Raw genomic sequence first — 13,014 nt, forward strand, 5'->3', positions numbered from 1 at the left:
AAGACTTTTTTTTTTTTTTTCCCCTCTTTTTTTGTAACATTCGGAGTGCAAAGATGCCTAAGAGCTGCTTTAACCAGCCTTTACTGTACTCTTGTCTATCTGGAGAGTCAGCTCATGCAATAGTGAGCTTAAAGTAGCTCTTCTTTTATACAGCTTCTCTCAAAACTGGTTTTGATTATGGGCAGAATTATCTTGGCTCCTTGACTGTAGTAATGACACTATGATTATAGTCAGTGGCAACCAGCCCAAACTTAAAATTGACAAAGTTTGATACCCGCCTAAGGAGACATAACTGTGACACAAAGTTCTGTTCTCTGAGTTTCTTAGCTTTACAACCAGCTAATGTTCTGAATTTGGAGAGAACTGGGGTAGCTGGGGTTTACTTGTTGCTGGTATGACCACTGGAATTAATAAACAGTGTAGAAAACATGCAGTTTGGTGACTTAGGAATAAGGTTTCAGTTTTGCTGAATTAGGAATAAGGTTTCATTTTAGGATTGAAATCTGTTATATTGAAGTGACTAGACAGTAAAAATGTGGTTGTCTTGAGAAAAGGTCTAATTCAGCCGTTTGTCTTCAAACTTGTCTTGAAACTTTGCTAATGTATTTAGTTGTTTTTTTTTTTTTTTTTTTTAACTTTTATGTAGGAATCTATTAGATGGCTGGAAGATGAAAAAGCTCTTCTTGAGATGACAGAAGAAGTAGACTATGATGTGGATTCTTATGCTACCCAACTTGAAGCAATTCTAGAGCAAAAAATAGATATTCTGACCGAACTTAGAGGTAGATTGCATTTAATCACTTTTGTGTGCATTATTAGCAGTGTGTTTTCATATGCCATGGAGACTTGCATTAATATGAGGAGAAAAAAAAAAGAGTGTGGTTATATTTTAGGGTGGTTTTTTTCCCCTTATGCTGCCCTGCAGCGTCCTGTGGAAGGAACACTTATTCTGCTGCCTCAGGACAAGTTCACATCTGTGCTCAGTTAGTCGTAGTTTAAAGGAAAAATCTCTGCTTTACCTCCAGGAAGTATAAACTCGGTCCTGCAACTTTCCTTTTCTTTTCCTTTGTTCCAAAACAATAAAGGAAGGAAAAAGAAAATCCAAACAAACTATATGAAAAAAGAAGGTAGTGCGATGAGGAAAAAGTATTAGGAACTCTGAGCATCGAACTCTGAGTAGCTTGGTTGTTAGCTTACCTTTTTCTTCATCAGCCTTTCTGTCTGAATTTTATCAGCCTCTCTGTATGGAAAAACAAACTGCAGATAATTCTTATTGCCCAAAATTGACTCTTCCACTTGTCTTCTAAAATCAGCTTGTCAGCTTGGTACCTCATGGAGATGATTTTTTTTATTCTAGTTTCTGTAACTATTTGGACTCCAGCAGGCATGCTATACTGGTAAAAATTCAAGGGTGGGGACTGAGGGGTGGGTATGAGGGTTTTTTTGATTTATATTAAAAAACTCCTTCTAAGATAAAACCTTACTTTTTACTCAGTCTGAGTATCTGCGGTAAGTTAGAAGAATACATCAAGCAAATCTGATGTGGCCCACTTGCCTTGTAAGCATGCATTGGCACCAGTATACTTTAGCAAAGAGTTGGAGGTACATTCCTTTGCTTTTTATGGATGATGGCTTCCTCTTCAGAAGAAGATAACTTGAGACACCAGCAGTGAAAAAACACAGTTTAGGTGACTCCCTGTTCTTCAAAAATTTATTAGATACTGCTTTTGAAACAAGGTACTGGAGGGAAAGGCTATCTAAGAGATCCTTGCATCTTTACGGGCAGCATGATACATGCTTTACAGAAGGGAAGAACTGTTAAGTCAAAAATTCTTTCTCCCAGTATCTTCTGTGTTCTGCTCATGGCACATAATGGTCACTGAATATTTCAGCTTTTATTGCTGTCACTCTGGGACTGACATCTTTATGCTGTCATTTTTGGTTTCCTTCTTCCCATTCTTGGGCATATTACTGGGGAATGGAGGGGGACAGGAACAGAAATATGAAAGGATGCCACACTTCCTTTCTCAGGTTTCTCCCATTCTTGTTACAGTTATGATGAAACAAATGAATGATGCATTTATCTATTTATGGTGAATAACTTCCAAAATTTAATCACAAATGCTTTTCACATTCATAGAAAAACGGGGGAGTAGAATTTACTCTGCTGGGCTTTAGAATGTACAGAAATGAGTGATTGTACACTAAATGCAATTTTGTATGCCTCTAAGGATGGTTTGGAAGCTGCTGGGAAGGAAAAGGATGAATGTGGTGTATATCTCTCTATACTCTGTAAGCTAGAAGCAGAATTTCAGTGAGAACAGGTTACATGCTGGGAATGCAATTGTGCAGTTTCCAAACCTATCCTGCCTAGAGACAGGGGTAGCATCTAAGAAGGGAGTAAGTTGCTAAGCAACTTGTTTGTATGGTGAGTATTGAATTTAAGCTTATTTCAATCCTCTTGTAGTTTGTAGCATCAGCTATTTTTGTGGAGGCGTGTTCTTTGTTGTGCATTAGGGCTGGGGTGGGGAGCATCAGGGCTTAGTTTCAGGATCTGTGTTGAGCACAGGCACATCAGTACTCATTCTCTCTTTTTCATTAAAGATAAAGTGAAATCTTTCCGGGCAGCTCTACAAGAGGAGGAACAGGCCAGTAAGCAGATCAGCCCGAAAAGACCACGTGCCCTTTGAAATGGGCCTTTGCTGCTAAAGGAATCCACGAACTTGTATTGCTGTAGCACCATTTGTTACAAAACCCCGTGGCCGTAAGAACTCAACTACTTGAAAGTGTAAAAACGTTAGAAATGTCTGTGGAAATGTCCTGTTTCTTATTCACCTGAATGACATTTTCAGTTTTGTGTGAAATGCTCCTATGATCTCTACAAAATGCTTCTAGACCAGACAGCACAACCATGCAGAGTTCAGATCTGTGAAGCACTTTGTTTAAAATATTTCATTTATTCAAATTGTGAATTCTGTTTGGAAATATTCGCCATGTTTTTAATAATGAAGTACAAGCTGTGGCCATTGAAAAGTCACAGAATTTCGTTTCGACTGTGTTCAGTTTTGTTACAAAGACCAGCTGTGCCGTTTTAAATTGTGTTTGCGTGCATGCACACCTCACTAGTGGTTGTACATAACTTCTCTTCTACAGGCGGCTGTGCTTACCTCTTCCCATTCTGTGCCTTGATGAAGGCTACTTAACCCTAAATATCCTCTTTCTGAAGCACAGCCTTAATAAACAACATTCCTTATTTGTCAATATAAATTACTTTTAGTGTGTGTACATTTTTAATGTGTTTTGAGACCTTTTTTTGGTGGCTAGTTTCATTTCACAGGATGTGCCATATCATTTGAACAGGAACTGCAAGAGCTGTTAAGAGTGGACAAGCAGCTGGACATTCCATCCTCCTTGTAAAAATGTGGAATCTAGATTTATTTGAATACCGTAAAGAATGGTTATATAATTCTAACATTTTCTCTGTAATAAAAAAAAAAAACAACAAAAAAACCCAAAAAACCAAAAAAACCCCGAACAACAGCAAAAACCCAGAACAAAAAAAAAAAAAACCACAAAAATATAAATTAGTTGATGTATAATAAAGGGTAATGTTTAAGTACTGACGAGAGTTGTATCTTAGGATAATGCAGATATACAGTATGTGGTATGGTGTGATAATGCTGTCAGAGTACAGGTACGATCTGACCTCTGCGTATGGGTAGGATAACTGTCAGAGTTCAGGGATCCAGCTAAATACATGCATATTGGCCTTTCACATACTGTTAAAATTTGGCTTTTGATGCATGACAAACTTACATGTACATTAACCGTAGTTTGCAGGTAGTTTGAGTAGCTCTGTTGCTTTAAAAAAAAGTAGCTAATACCTATTTTTCCCTTTGTACAGTGCCAGCAGCTGAAAAGTGGGGTGAAATTGCATCATTTGAGGATTTTGCACAATACCTCTACCTAGCGCTAACAGAAATCCCACAAGTACCTGAATTCTCACAAATGGCGCCCTGTGTATCAACACTTTTTAGGTGGTGGCACTCAAGTTATTTTTGCAAGTCAGTGTCCAAAAAAGATTGACCTTTCATGTAAGAACTTCATGTCAAATGAAGAATTGTAGACCTCTCTAGGAGTTCTCCCTGTTTCCAGGAGTTCGTATCAGCAGACTTTCCCTTGGAACTGTTTTAAAATTACTTTTGGAATACAAGCCTGTTTGTTTGTGCCAGGCCTGAAGGGAAATAAAGGGAAGGCAATGAAAAGAGAGTTAAATGAGCCAGGAATTCTTGTAGTGTTTAATGTTTGTATCTGCCATAGAAAGGTAGGCTATGGGAAGCTCTTGTCGCATCATGGTTAAAAATAAAAAAAAGCCTCCTGTGTGTAAACATGAAAACTGAAACAACAATGTAGATTTTACATAATGTGTTTAATAAATTAAGCTATTAAATGAACTACAGGTGAGAATTTACTTCTATGAAAGTTCTGTTGTGCTTTGGGAAGGGTTTCACTTCGTAAGCACATTGGAGTTACATTTCTGAAAAGGCCTCTGATTTCAGAATGAATATTTACTTCTGGAGCTAACTGTTCTGTACAAACAGAGGAAGAAGTTCCCCAGAGCACTGTCCTGACTTTAGTTTTGCAGCAGCTCTTAAAAGACACGACACATCTTTCTGAGCATTTAAGAACGTCGTCCACCACAGTTAAAATTAAAAAACAATGAACTAGAAGGCAGCAGCTTTTGTTAGCAGGTGATAGTACAGGTTATTGTATAATACCAGGGTTTCTTCGAAGCTGCTCCAGAGAAATATTACTTTCTAAAAAGCCTCTGAAGAGCGAGATATCCTACATGAGAAACAGTGTCTTCCCTGCTGTTCCTCCGTGCAGGCCTAGCACCACAACCGGGCTGTGGTTTACAGTGGGTAACAAAGAGGACAGGAAGAACAGAGGCAGTTAGATTTCAGCAGCTTTTTACGAAGCCTTGTAAATGACGTGGCAAGCTGAAATTGTGTCTGCTGCAGGGGTAATGTTAAGAGGCAGCCTGTGTGAGAGAGCCTGCTGTAAAGGTCAGATCTACACCAATACTGAAGCAGTGAGAATCAAGACAAACTTGATATGGCTGGTTACGGCACTTGAATTCCTGTAGCCCACCACTGTGATGGACTGGAATTACTTGAATAGGACTCAGACAAGCTTGTCTTTATTCCTGTCCCTTAAAACAAAAGCATTTAGGAAGTGTGACACACGTTTCCAGCACTGGTTCCTTCTGTATTGGTCTGTGCATACTGCTGTGGCTACTTGCCTCACTCACAAACTGGTCCTGTATCCAGTGAAGCAGCACTATAATCATTAAATTATAAAATAAATTCTGTTTTCCAAGATAATCTCTCAGGATGCCTGCAAATTCCAGTATGTATTTCTGTACGTTTCTGCATCAGTGACTCTTGAAGAACTGACATTGGATGTGTAGAAAATGAAAGTTACGTCTTAGAGGCGTTTTTGCTAATTTGCCTCTTCACCTACTGTTGTCTTACGGAAAAAATCACAGAATCATTTTGGCTGGAAAAGACCTTTAAGATCGTCAAGTCCAACCATTAACCTAGCACTGCCAAGTCCACCACTAAACCATGTCCCTAAGTGTGATACACTATGCATGAAAAAATGACTTACGATAGTTAATGGATGGAGTCATGCCTTCACCCCTGCATGATGCTGCAGAGTTAATAGTTACTGTTTTCCTGGATCATAAGACAGACCAAAGTGGATTTTTCTTTTGACAGCTGCTATGCAGAGTTAACGCAGACTTCCTTGGGAAAACTGCCTTGTCCTTAATAACAAATATATATAATCCAAACTATATTAAGACACTTCAGTGAAGTCTTTCTGTCAGGACACAGGCATGCATTGCTCTAAGAGCCACTGAAATCTTTGATCTACGCTAAAACTCCTCCTTGCCTTGACGGACAAAGTAGTTTTATTATAAAAATAGCTGCTTGGCTTTACAGTTGACAAAAGAACCCCGTTCTGTTCATGCTTACGAGCAGTGTCCCTTTGGTAATTTTCTGCTGGTTCCTACAGTGGTTTGATGGCAATAAGAAGGGGGTAAAGGAGATGACACTGGTAGTTTCATCTTTGAAACTGAGGTACCTCAATAATGTTTTTGTAAATGATACCAAGCCCAGAAGATAAATGCTCTTGTTTCTGAGAAACAGTTACTGGTATTTCTCCAAGAGAAGCAGATTACTAACAGACTTGGAATGCAGGTAGCTACCAGAGGACAAATGGAAGCGACAGTGTTTAAATAAATTTTAAAACAAGCAAACAAACAAAAAATCCCAAGCAAATGGAATGACTACAACTCTTTTGGTTGCCCAGACCAGACTTAGGGGTTGTGCTGTTGAGTATTGTGCAAGAATGTACTGAGGTGAAGTCCATGATCAGAGAACACAGATTCCAATTATGGCAGCATCAATCCATGTTACTGGGTGTATTTAAAAATACACTGTCATGTGGAAGTCCAGCACCTCCCTTCAGTCAGGAAAGAATTTATCGCTTTTAAAATACAGAGCAGCAGCTTCTTTCCTATCTGTGATAAAATTGCATGTAAGGTTTTAATAAGAACCAGAGTCTGTACGCTGTATTCTGTTCATTGCTTTTGTGAGAAGAGCTTGTCCCACTGCAGTCACTCTGGCTTAGGGAAGACTTCGGTGACAAAATACAGAACGTCTTTCATTCTTCTAGTAGAGTCTATGAGAAATGGATGCCTTCTGAATTGAAGCCGTGCAGCAGTCTGAAAGTGAAATATTTATACAATTTATATATATTTATACAATTTCAATTAAGTTATACTTCAGCTTATGGCATTTCTAAGACATGCTGGCTGGCAAAGATCATATCGAAATAGCATGAAAGCAGTCATCACTGTTCACCTGCCACAAAGAATTGTTACAAATCTTAAACTAGAAGTTATTAGCAAATTTGCCATTTTAAAGATGCAGGTATATTTTCAGTGCAGTTAGTTACATTGCATCCTACCACATTTACTACGTTTCTTTAAAGAGCAGTGGCTGTATTAATTGGCACACTGAGAAACAGCTAGGAATTTTTGTCTTAAATTGGAGAGGATTCATGTTGCCACTTAAATTAACTGACCGGAAGCAACAGCAGAATATGGGAGTTAATTACTCAAATTTCCAAATTATGCTATAGACTAAGGCTTAGTTGTCAAGACAGACAGACAGAGAAGGGCTATGTAAGTCTCCAGGGAAATTACAATAATCAATTCCGTTATTAAAGCCATTTTTAGAGGAGACCTAGAAGGGTCTAGTACACAAATACCAGAAATAGGGATCTTTAGCTAGTTGCTTCTCGATACTGTAAGCAGCTGTTAAAATACATATAAAGTTTAAGTGTTGTTCATGTTCAGGACTGGAAGCAAAGAGTGTCTGGTATTGAGAGGAAAACAGAATTAGTACTATTCCTGTGTAACGCAATACTAATCTGTGCTACACAGGTACAGATGCAGATAGAATTTGAAGAAGCATAAAAGGCAGGCATAAGTAGAAAAAAAAATACCTAATGAAATCATCTATATCCATTGAACGGGCTCGTTTTTCAGAGTAACCTGTATTTTTTAGGACTGTCTGTATTTTCTCTGCAATTTTGAAGTTTTCAGGTATTTCCTGTCAATAGAAAATAGGATACAAATTCATTTTCTATTCATAGCATAGAAAAAGGTTCTTTTAAATAACCTATTATTTTCCTGCTTTTAGAATAGTCCTTGTTTCAACTGATAGAAATAAGTTGTATTTTTTCTTGTATGCATTATTGTATTCTTCCATTCTTGTATCTGAATTTTTATACCTCAGCTCATTCACTACAGATGAATCACAACAGTATTGCTAAGCAGACACAAAAAGTGTTAATTAGATTCTTATTAGATTAGTAAAAGTCCTTGAGACACGTACAGCCAATATATTACTAACATACTCGGCTTTCAGCTTTTTCACTGTAATTTAGTGACCCTTTTAGATTTTTCTCTAAGAAAAGAGGTAAGTTCCTCCCTCCCTCAAACTCTCTTGGAAAAACTTTAACGTGTTAAGCTTTTCAATGTTAAGTTTTACTCTTACAGAAGTCAGTATGTAGGTCACAGTACACAGAAATAGAATTTAATATATTAAAAAGGAACTTACTGTATTATGTAAGGAACAATGAATTCGGTAATTATGATCCAGCAACTGCTCTACAGCACTTGACCTGGAAGAAATACAAGTTTAGAATGAAAATTGAGCTTTAACTGCCTTTTTTTTTTTTATTTGATTAGTTGTTAATTTTTACTATAAAAAACTGATGACTACACAGAGCTGTTCTTTTTAAACAGCTGCCTAGTTTTCTTCTAAGAGAAAAAGCTTGTGATCTCAGCATAAATCCTCCATCATGGTTTATCCCAGACTGTGCTAGCATGCATACAACACTGCTATGCACTTGCACAAAAGCAATGGTTAACTGGATGGACTCTCAGACTCTGAAAACATTTCCTTTAGTAGAAGTTACTTACTTAAATGCTGCAGAGAGTGTCTTGTTTTTCCTAACAAAGGCTATCCTTACCAGACCATCCCACTCCTGAAATTAAAAATTTCAGAATTTACAGAAAGGAACAGCTACTACAAACAAGAACAGTCACTACTGACAATTTCACAACGATACTGAACACAAAGAAAAATCTTTCAGGAAAATATCTTTCTAAGCAATACAAAACCAGTCCTGTCTTGGACAAAGCAATACAAATGGAAGAGAAAATACTTCACCCACAAAAACCTTTGAATTCTTCTTTCTTGTGCCTAGGCACTATTGGCGAGATCTTATGTGCCGAGAAGGCAGATACTTGAAGAAAATTCGGCTAACCTTGGGCAAGACTGAAATAGTCTTGAAGATCAAAGCATTTTAAAAATTCACTTTAAGAATACTATCCTGTAACATCTGTCCTCTGAGATTATACACACTCATCTGAAGATAAGGCTTCTCACAGATACTCCTTTGATCATAACCAACAAACTCATCAGCCAGAAGGGTCTCTGGGAGATACAAACCACGATGAAAGGGACGTTATTACTAGCAACTCTCCAACGGATGTGGAGATGGTACCTCAGTCTTGTCAAAAATACTGTAAACAAAGCTGCACCCCAATTGACGGTGGCACGTTCAGGTAGTGTCCTAATGCAAGCCTGCTCAATAGAGGAGTAAGTATTTCGGAATTCTGTAAATGCCAATGAATAGCTGATACTTAGTAGTGAAAACAGCACACAGAACTGAGTCATAAGTGAAAAGAAAAATGAAGTATTATCACTAGTATGTTACATTGTTATTAGAGTATATGATGCTTACCCGGAAGTTGATAGGTGGTGGCGGGTTTTTCGGTTCTATTCTGACAACACTGGATTCAACTTTGGGAGGCGGCCTGAAGTTGTTCTTTCCAACCTGTTGGTCAGGAGAAGTCGGGCAGCTGTATGAATAAGCAGCAAATCCTCACATTCCTAGAAACATTCTTCTGTCTTTGATAGCTCTCTTAGCTAAGGCAGAATGACGTACCTTCATCAGATGGTCCACTCGAGCTAATAACTGAGTATTAATAGAGAGTCTGCAGTATAGTTTAGTTCCTGGTTTTGCAACCAAACGAAGTGCAAATTCCCTTTGAAACATAAGTATTGCACACCTGAGAATAACAGGAATGAGAAAAAATAAATTCTAATAATCAACTTTTACATCAAAAGCCAACTAACGCATTTGGAATACACAGGATTTGCCTCAGCACTCAGACACAATAGAAGTTTTGTCATGAACAAACTCTGCCTTAATGAGCTCAGAGTGTGTTAAAAAAAAAAAAACAAACACAAAACTTGGTGAAACCATCTATATCTCCTTAAAGCTACAATAGAATTTGATTCTTTATACTGCTAAATGGATGAGGACCAAAGAGACAGAGGGTAGTCTCAGAGTTTTGTGCCCAACTGTAACAAATCATTCTGAATAATTCTATGATGAGTCCTTCAAATCCAAACTCTCTAGCTCCAAAAATTTACCAGTAATGTGACTAACACTAGTGCTTCAGTGACAGAAATCAAGAACTGCTGACATATTGAAAAACACAGAAGTATCTGGGCAGTCTGGACCAGAAAACAGGAAGTGTCTTGGCTTCGATCCTACCCCTGCCACCCTTCCTTTCTAAGGTAGGAAGGCATTTGAAATGCTACAATGCCCTACTTAACCCTGGAATAACAATTAGTTATAATACTAGCGTAAAGAGGTGCAACTCCTGTTTTCATCAGCTGGACACCCACTGATGCCAAGACTAAATTTTCTTCTCATGCTTAATACACTGACACAAACTGATTTCCAGGCACTGGCAGTTTTCATGTTACAGAAAAATTCTGGTGTGGCTCTGACCCATTAAACTGGCATTTAAGAACTAAAAAAATTGATTTGGGAATATTTTTAAAACTATTTTTTTTTTCTATCAGGTAATACAGGGCTATGTTCTTCCACATACCTGAAGAAAGGTCTATGAAGCAACAACTTGAAAACGAAAGGTGAAGAAATCTGAGGAAGAGAGTAATAGCATTAGTATAATTTCCGGGCAATTAGCATTTAAAAAGAAAAAAAGGTTTGCCCTGTTCCTTAGCCCATACCTGGTAAGGCAAGTTAGCCACACATGCATCAAAGAATGGTAAATCTGTTTTCAAGATATCTCCAACCTTGATTTCAAGTTTGTTTGCCAGACACCTGGGGGAAAATACACTGTGGTTATCCTCAGAGAAGCATGTTGCCAAAATCTTTGCCACAGCAGGTCCACTGCTGTAAGTGCTCACTATTTCCACAGTTGATACTTACGTGCCCTGGACTCTCTTCTGAAGTTCACCAACAAGTCTAGGGTCAATTTCACAAGCAATAACCTGAAAACAGAGTATATATTTGCAACTTTATACAACTCCTCTGTTTAGGATTAAAATTTCAATTGTAAAGAAACCCTGTATCTATTGCTACAGGTTTAAATAATTCTTAAAAATTCCCTATTAGGCTATGCACCCTCCTCCCTCCCCAGAAACGTGCACGACTTATGTCGTAGTTTAACCCCAGCCAGCAACTAAGCACCACACAGCTGCTCGCTCACTCCCCCCACCCTAGTGGGATGGGGGAGAGAACTGGAGGGGTGAAAATCAGAAAACTCGTGGGCTGAGATAAGAACAGTTTAATAATTGAAGTAAAATGAAATAGAATAGTAGTAATAATAATAATACAATAATAACATACAAAGCAAGTGATACACTATACAATTGCTCACCACCCACCGACCGATGCCCAGCCCATCCCCGATCAGCGATCCCTGCCTCCCAGCCAACTCCCCCCAGTTTATATACTGAGCATGATGTCGCATGGTGTGGAGCAGCCCCTTGGCCAGCCTGGGCCAGCTGTCCTGGCTGTGCCCCCTCCCAGCTTCTTGTGCACCGGGCAGAGCACGGGAAGCTGGAAAGTCCTTGACTGGTGTAAGCACTGCTCAGCAACAACTAAAACATCAGTCTGTTACCAACCTTATTCTCATCCTAAATCCAAAACACAGCACTATACCAGTTACCAGGAAAAAAAATCAACTCTATCCTAGCTGAAACCAAGACAACTTACCACATAAATGGATAACAGCAATATAGTTTGATAAAACTATAGAAGATTTATATGAACAGCTAAAAACTCACTGGAATTATACAAATGTTACAGAAAGTATCCATAGAGTAATTCTCCTAATTTGAATCAAGCAGATGAAGAACATTCTGTTTGCCATAGTCTAAGCCACAATATGGTTTGAGCTTGGGAAGGGAGGAGGAAATTGGCACCTACTTTTTTTACTTTCTCTAACATCTTGACTGTCAGGTTACCGGTTCCCGGGCCCACTTCCAGAATGACATCTGTGCGTCGTAGGGCAGCCTGAGGACAAACGGTGTTTCAGTTGTTTTTCTAGAATCGATTTCAAGCAAGCATTTAATTTTAAAACTGACGGTATGCGATGTATGTGCAGCTCAGTAAAAAGCCAAAATCAGCTAGCAGAGGAGTGCAAATGTTGTTTAGAAAGGGGTGGGAAGGAAGCAGTGAAAACAGGAATATCTTAAAGCTAATTTACGAGAGATCGTTGGCCAAGTATAGAAAAGTAAGCAAGCAGCCACATGTAAAAAGACAAAAAAAAGCAGCGTCAAAGCAGCGACTGCCGCGCAGAAGGAAGGTCCCTCCACCACCAGGGAAAGGGCAGGCTCCGGGATCGGACCGTGCATCGGGACGCGCCCTCCCAGGGAAACCTGGGCCAGCCCTGCCCGGAGCGGCCGAGCCGGCGCTGCCCCGGCCGGGGCCGCACGCCCGGGCCGCCGCCGCCGCCTCCTCCCGCCGCCGCCCCCGCTCCGCCGCCCACCTTCTCGATGATGCTGTTGACGACGAGGGGGTTCTTCAGGATGTGCTGCCCGGCCCCGGTGTTGAAGAGGATGCCTAGGGCAGAGAGCGGTCTTACTCCGGCGGCCAGCGCAGCCCGCGGAAACGCGACGGCCCGCGCTTAGGGCTTCGCCTCCCGCCGGCATCCGCGCTTCTGCCAGCCCAAACCCCGCTCCCCGCCGGCGGCCGCCCTCCCCCGGGGCCGCTCCCAGCACCGAGGCGCCCCCCGGACAAGGGCGAGCGCAGGCCGCGCCCGGGCGGCGGGCCCGGCCCCGGCCTCCCTTCCCGGGGGCGCCGCCGCTCAGCCCGGCCCGCGCTCACCGGTAGCGCGGCCCTCCGGGCGCTCCCGCCGCGGCCGCTTCCCCGCCCGCAGCTTGGGCATGGCGGACACCGACCGGCCCCGGCCCCGGCCCCGCGCACGTGCCGGCCGCGACTACAGCTCCTGACGGGCAGCGCGGGAGGAGCGCCTGACGCGGGCGGGCGGGGCGCCGCGGGGCGCCGCGGGGGACAGCGCCCCCTCGCGGGCCGGCGGTGCGTCCGGGCCGC

The 13,014-nt window shown here is 40.9% G+C and overlaps 2 protein-coding genes across 3 annotated transcripts in view; one reads left to right on the forward strand and one right to left on the reverse strand.

Annotated features, from left to right (window-relative positions):
• Positions 1-4,327, forward strand: part of KIF2A (kinesin family member 2A) — a 58,455-nt gene extending 54,128 nt beyond the window's left edge. For both annotated transcript variants that reach the window (XM_082337474.1, XM_082337475.1), the window contains exons 19-20: positions 647-782; positions 2,605-4,327. In XM_082337474.1, the coding sequence (XP_082193600.1) occupies positions 647-782; positions 2,605-2,690 (222 nt within the window). In that variant the 3' untranslated portion in view covers positions 2,691-4,327. The remainder of the gene's footprint in view (positions 1-646; positions 783-2,604) is intronic.
• A 1,609-nt stretch (positions 4,328-5,936) lies between these two features.
• On the reverse strand, positions 5,937-12,886 carry DIMT1 (DIM1 rRNA methyltransferase and ribosome maturation factor). The gene is made up of 12 exons (XM_082335564.1): positions 12,790-12,886; positions 12,452-12,525; positions 11,890-11,976; positions 10,888-10,949; positions 10,686-10,779; positions 10,547-10,596; positions 9,589-9,712; positions 9,385-9,477; positions 8,558-8,622; positions 8,193-8,256; positions 7,576-7,682; positions 5,937-6,790 (listed from the first exon to the last, which is right to left on the reverse strand). Exons 1-12 carry the CDS (start codon positions 12,848-12,850, stop codon positions 6,748-6,750), a joined length of 924 nt encoding a protein of 307 aa, XP_082191690.1. The 5' UTR covers positions 12,851-12,886; the 3' UTR covers positions 5,937-6,747.
• Positions 12,887-13,014: the final 128 nt, after the last annotated feature.

The sequence above is a fragment of the Platalea leucorodia genome, assembly GCF_965183815.1.
Source record: "Platalea leucorodia genome assembly, chromosome: Z".
Taxonomy (NCBI): Eukaryota; Metazoa; Chordata; class Aves; order Pelecaniformes; family Threskiornithidae; genus Platalea; species Platalea leucorodia.

Excerpts from the sequence above, each read along its gene's own strand:
- DIMT1 (XM_082335564.1), bottom strand. The coding sequence starts at position 12,850 with ATGCCCAAGCTGCGGGCGGGGAAGCGGCCGCGGCGGGAGCGCCCGGAG. Across the intron at positions 10,597-10,685 it reads TGGCTAACTTGCCTTACCAG|ATTTCTTCACCTTTCGTTTT; the intron begins GTATGGGCTAAG and ends TCTCTTCCTCAG. Across the intron at positions 9,713-10,546 it reads CTTCATAGACCTTTCTTCAG|GTGTGCAATACTTATGTTTC; the intron begins GTATGTGGAAGA and ends TGTTATTCTCAG.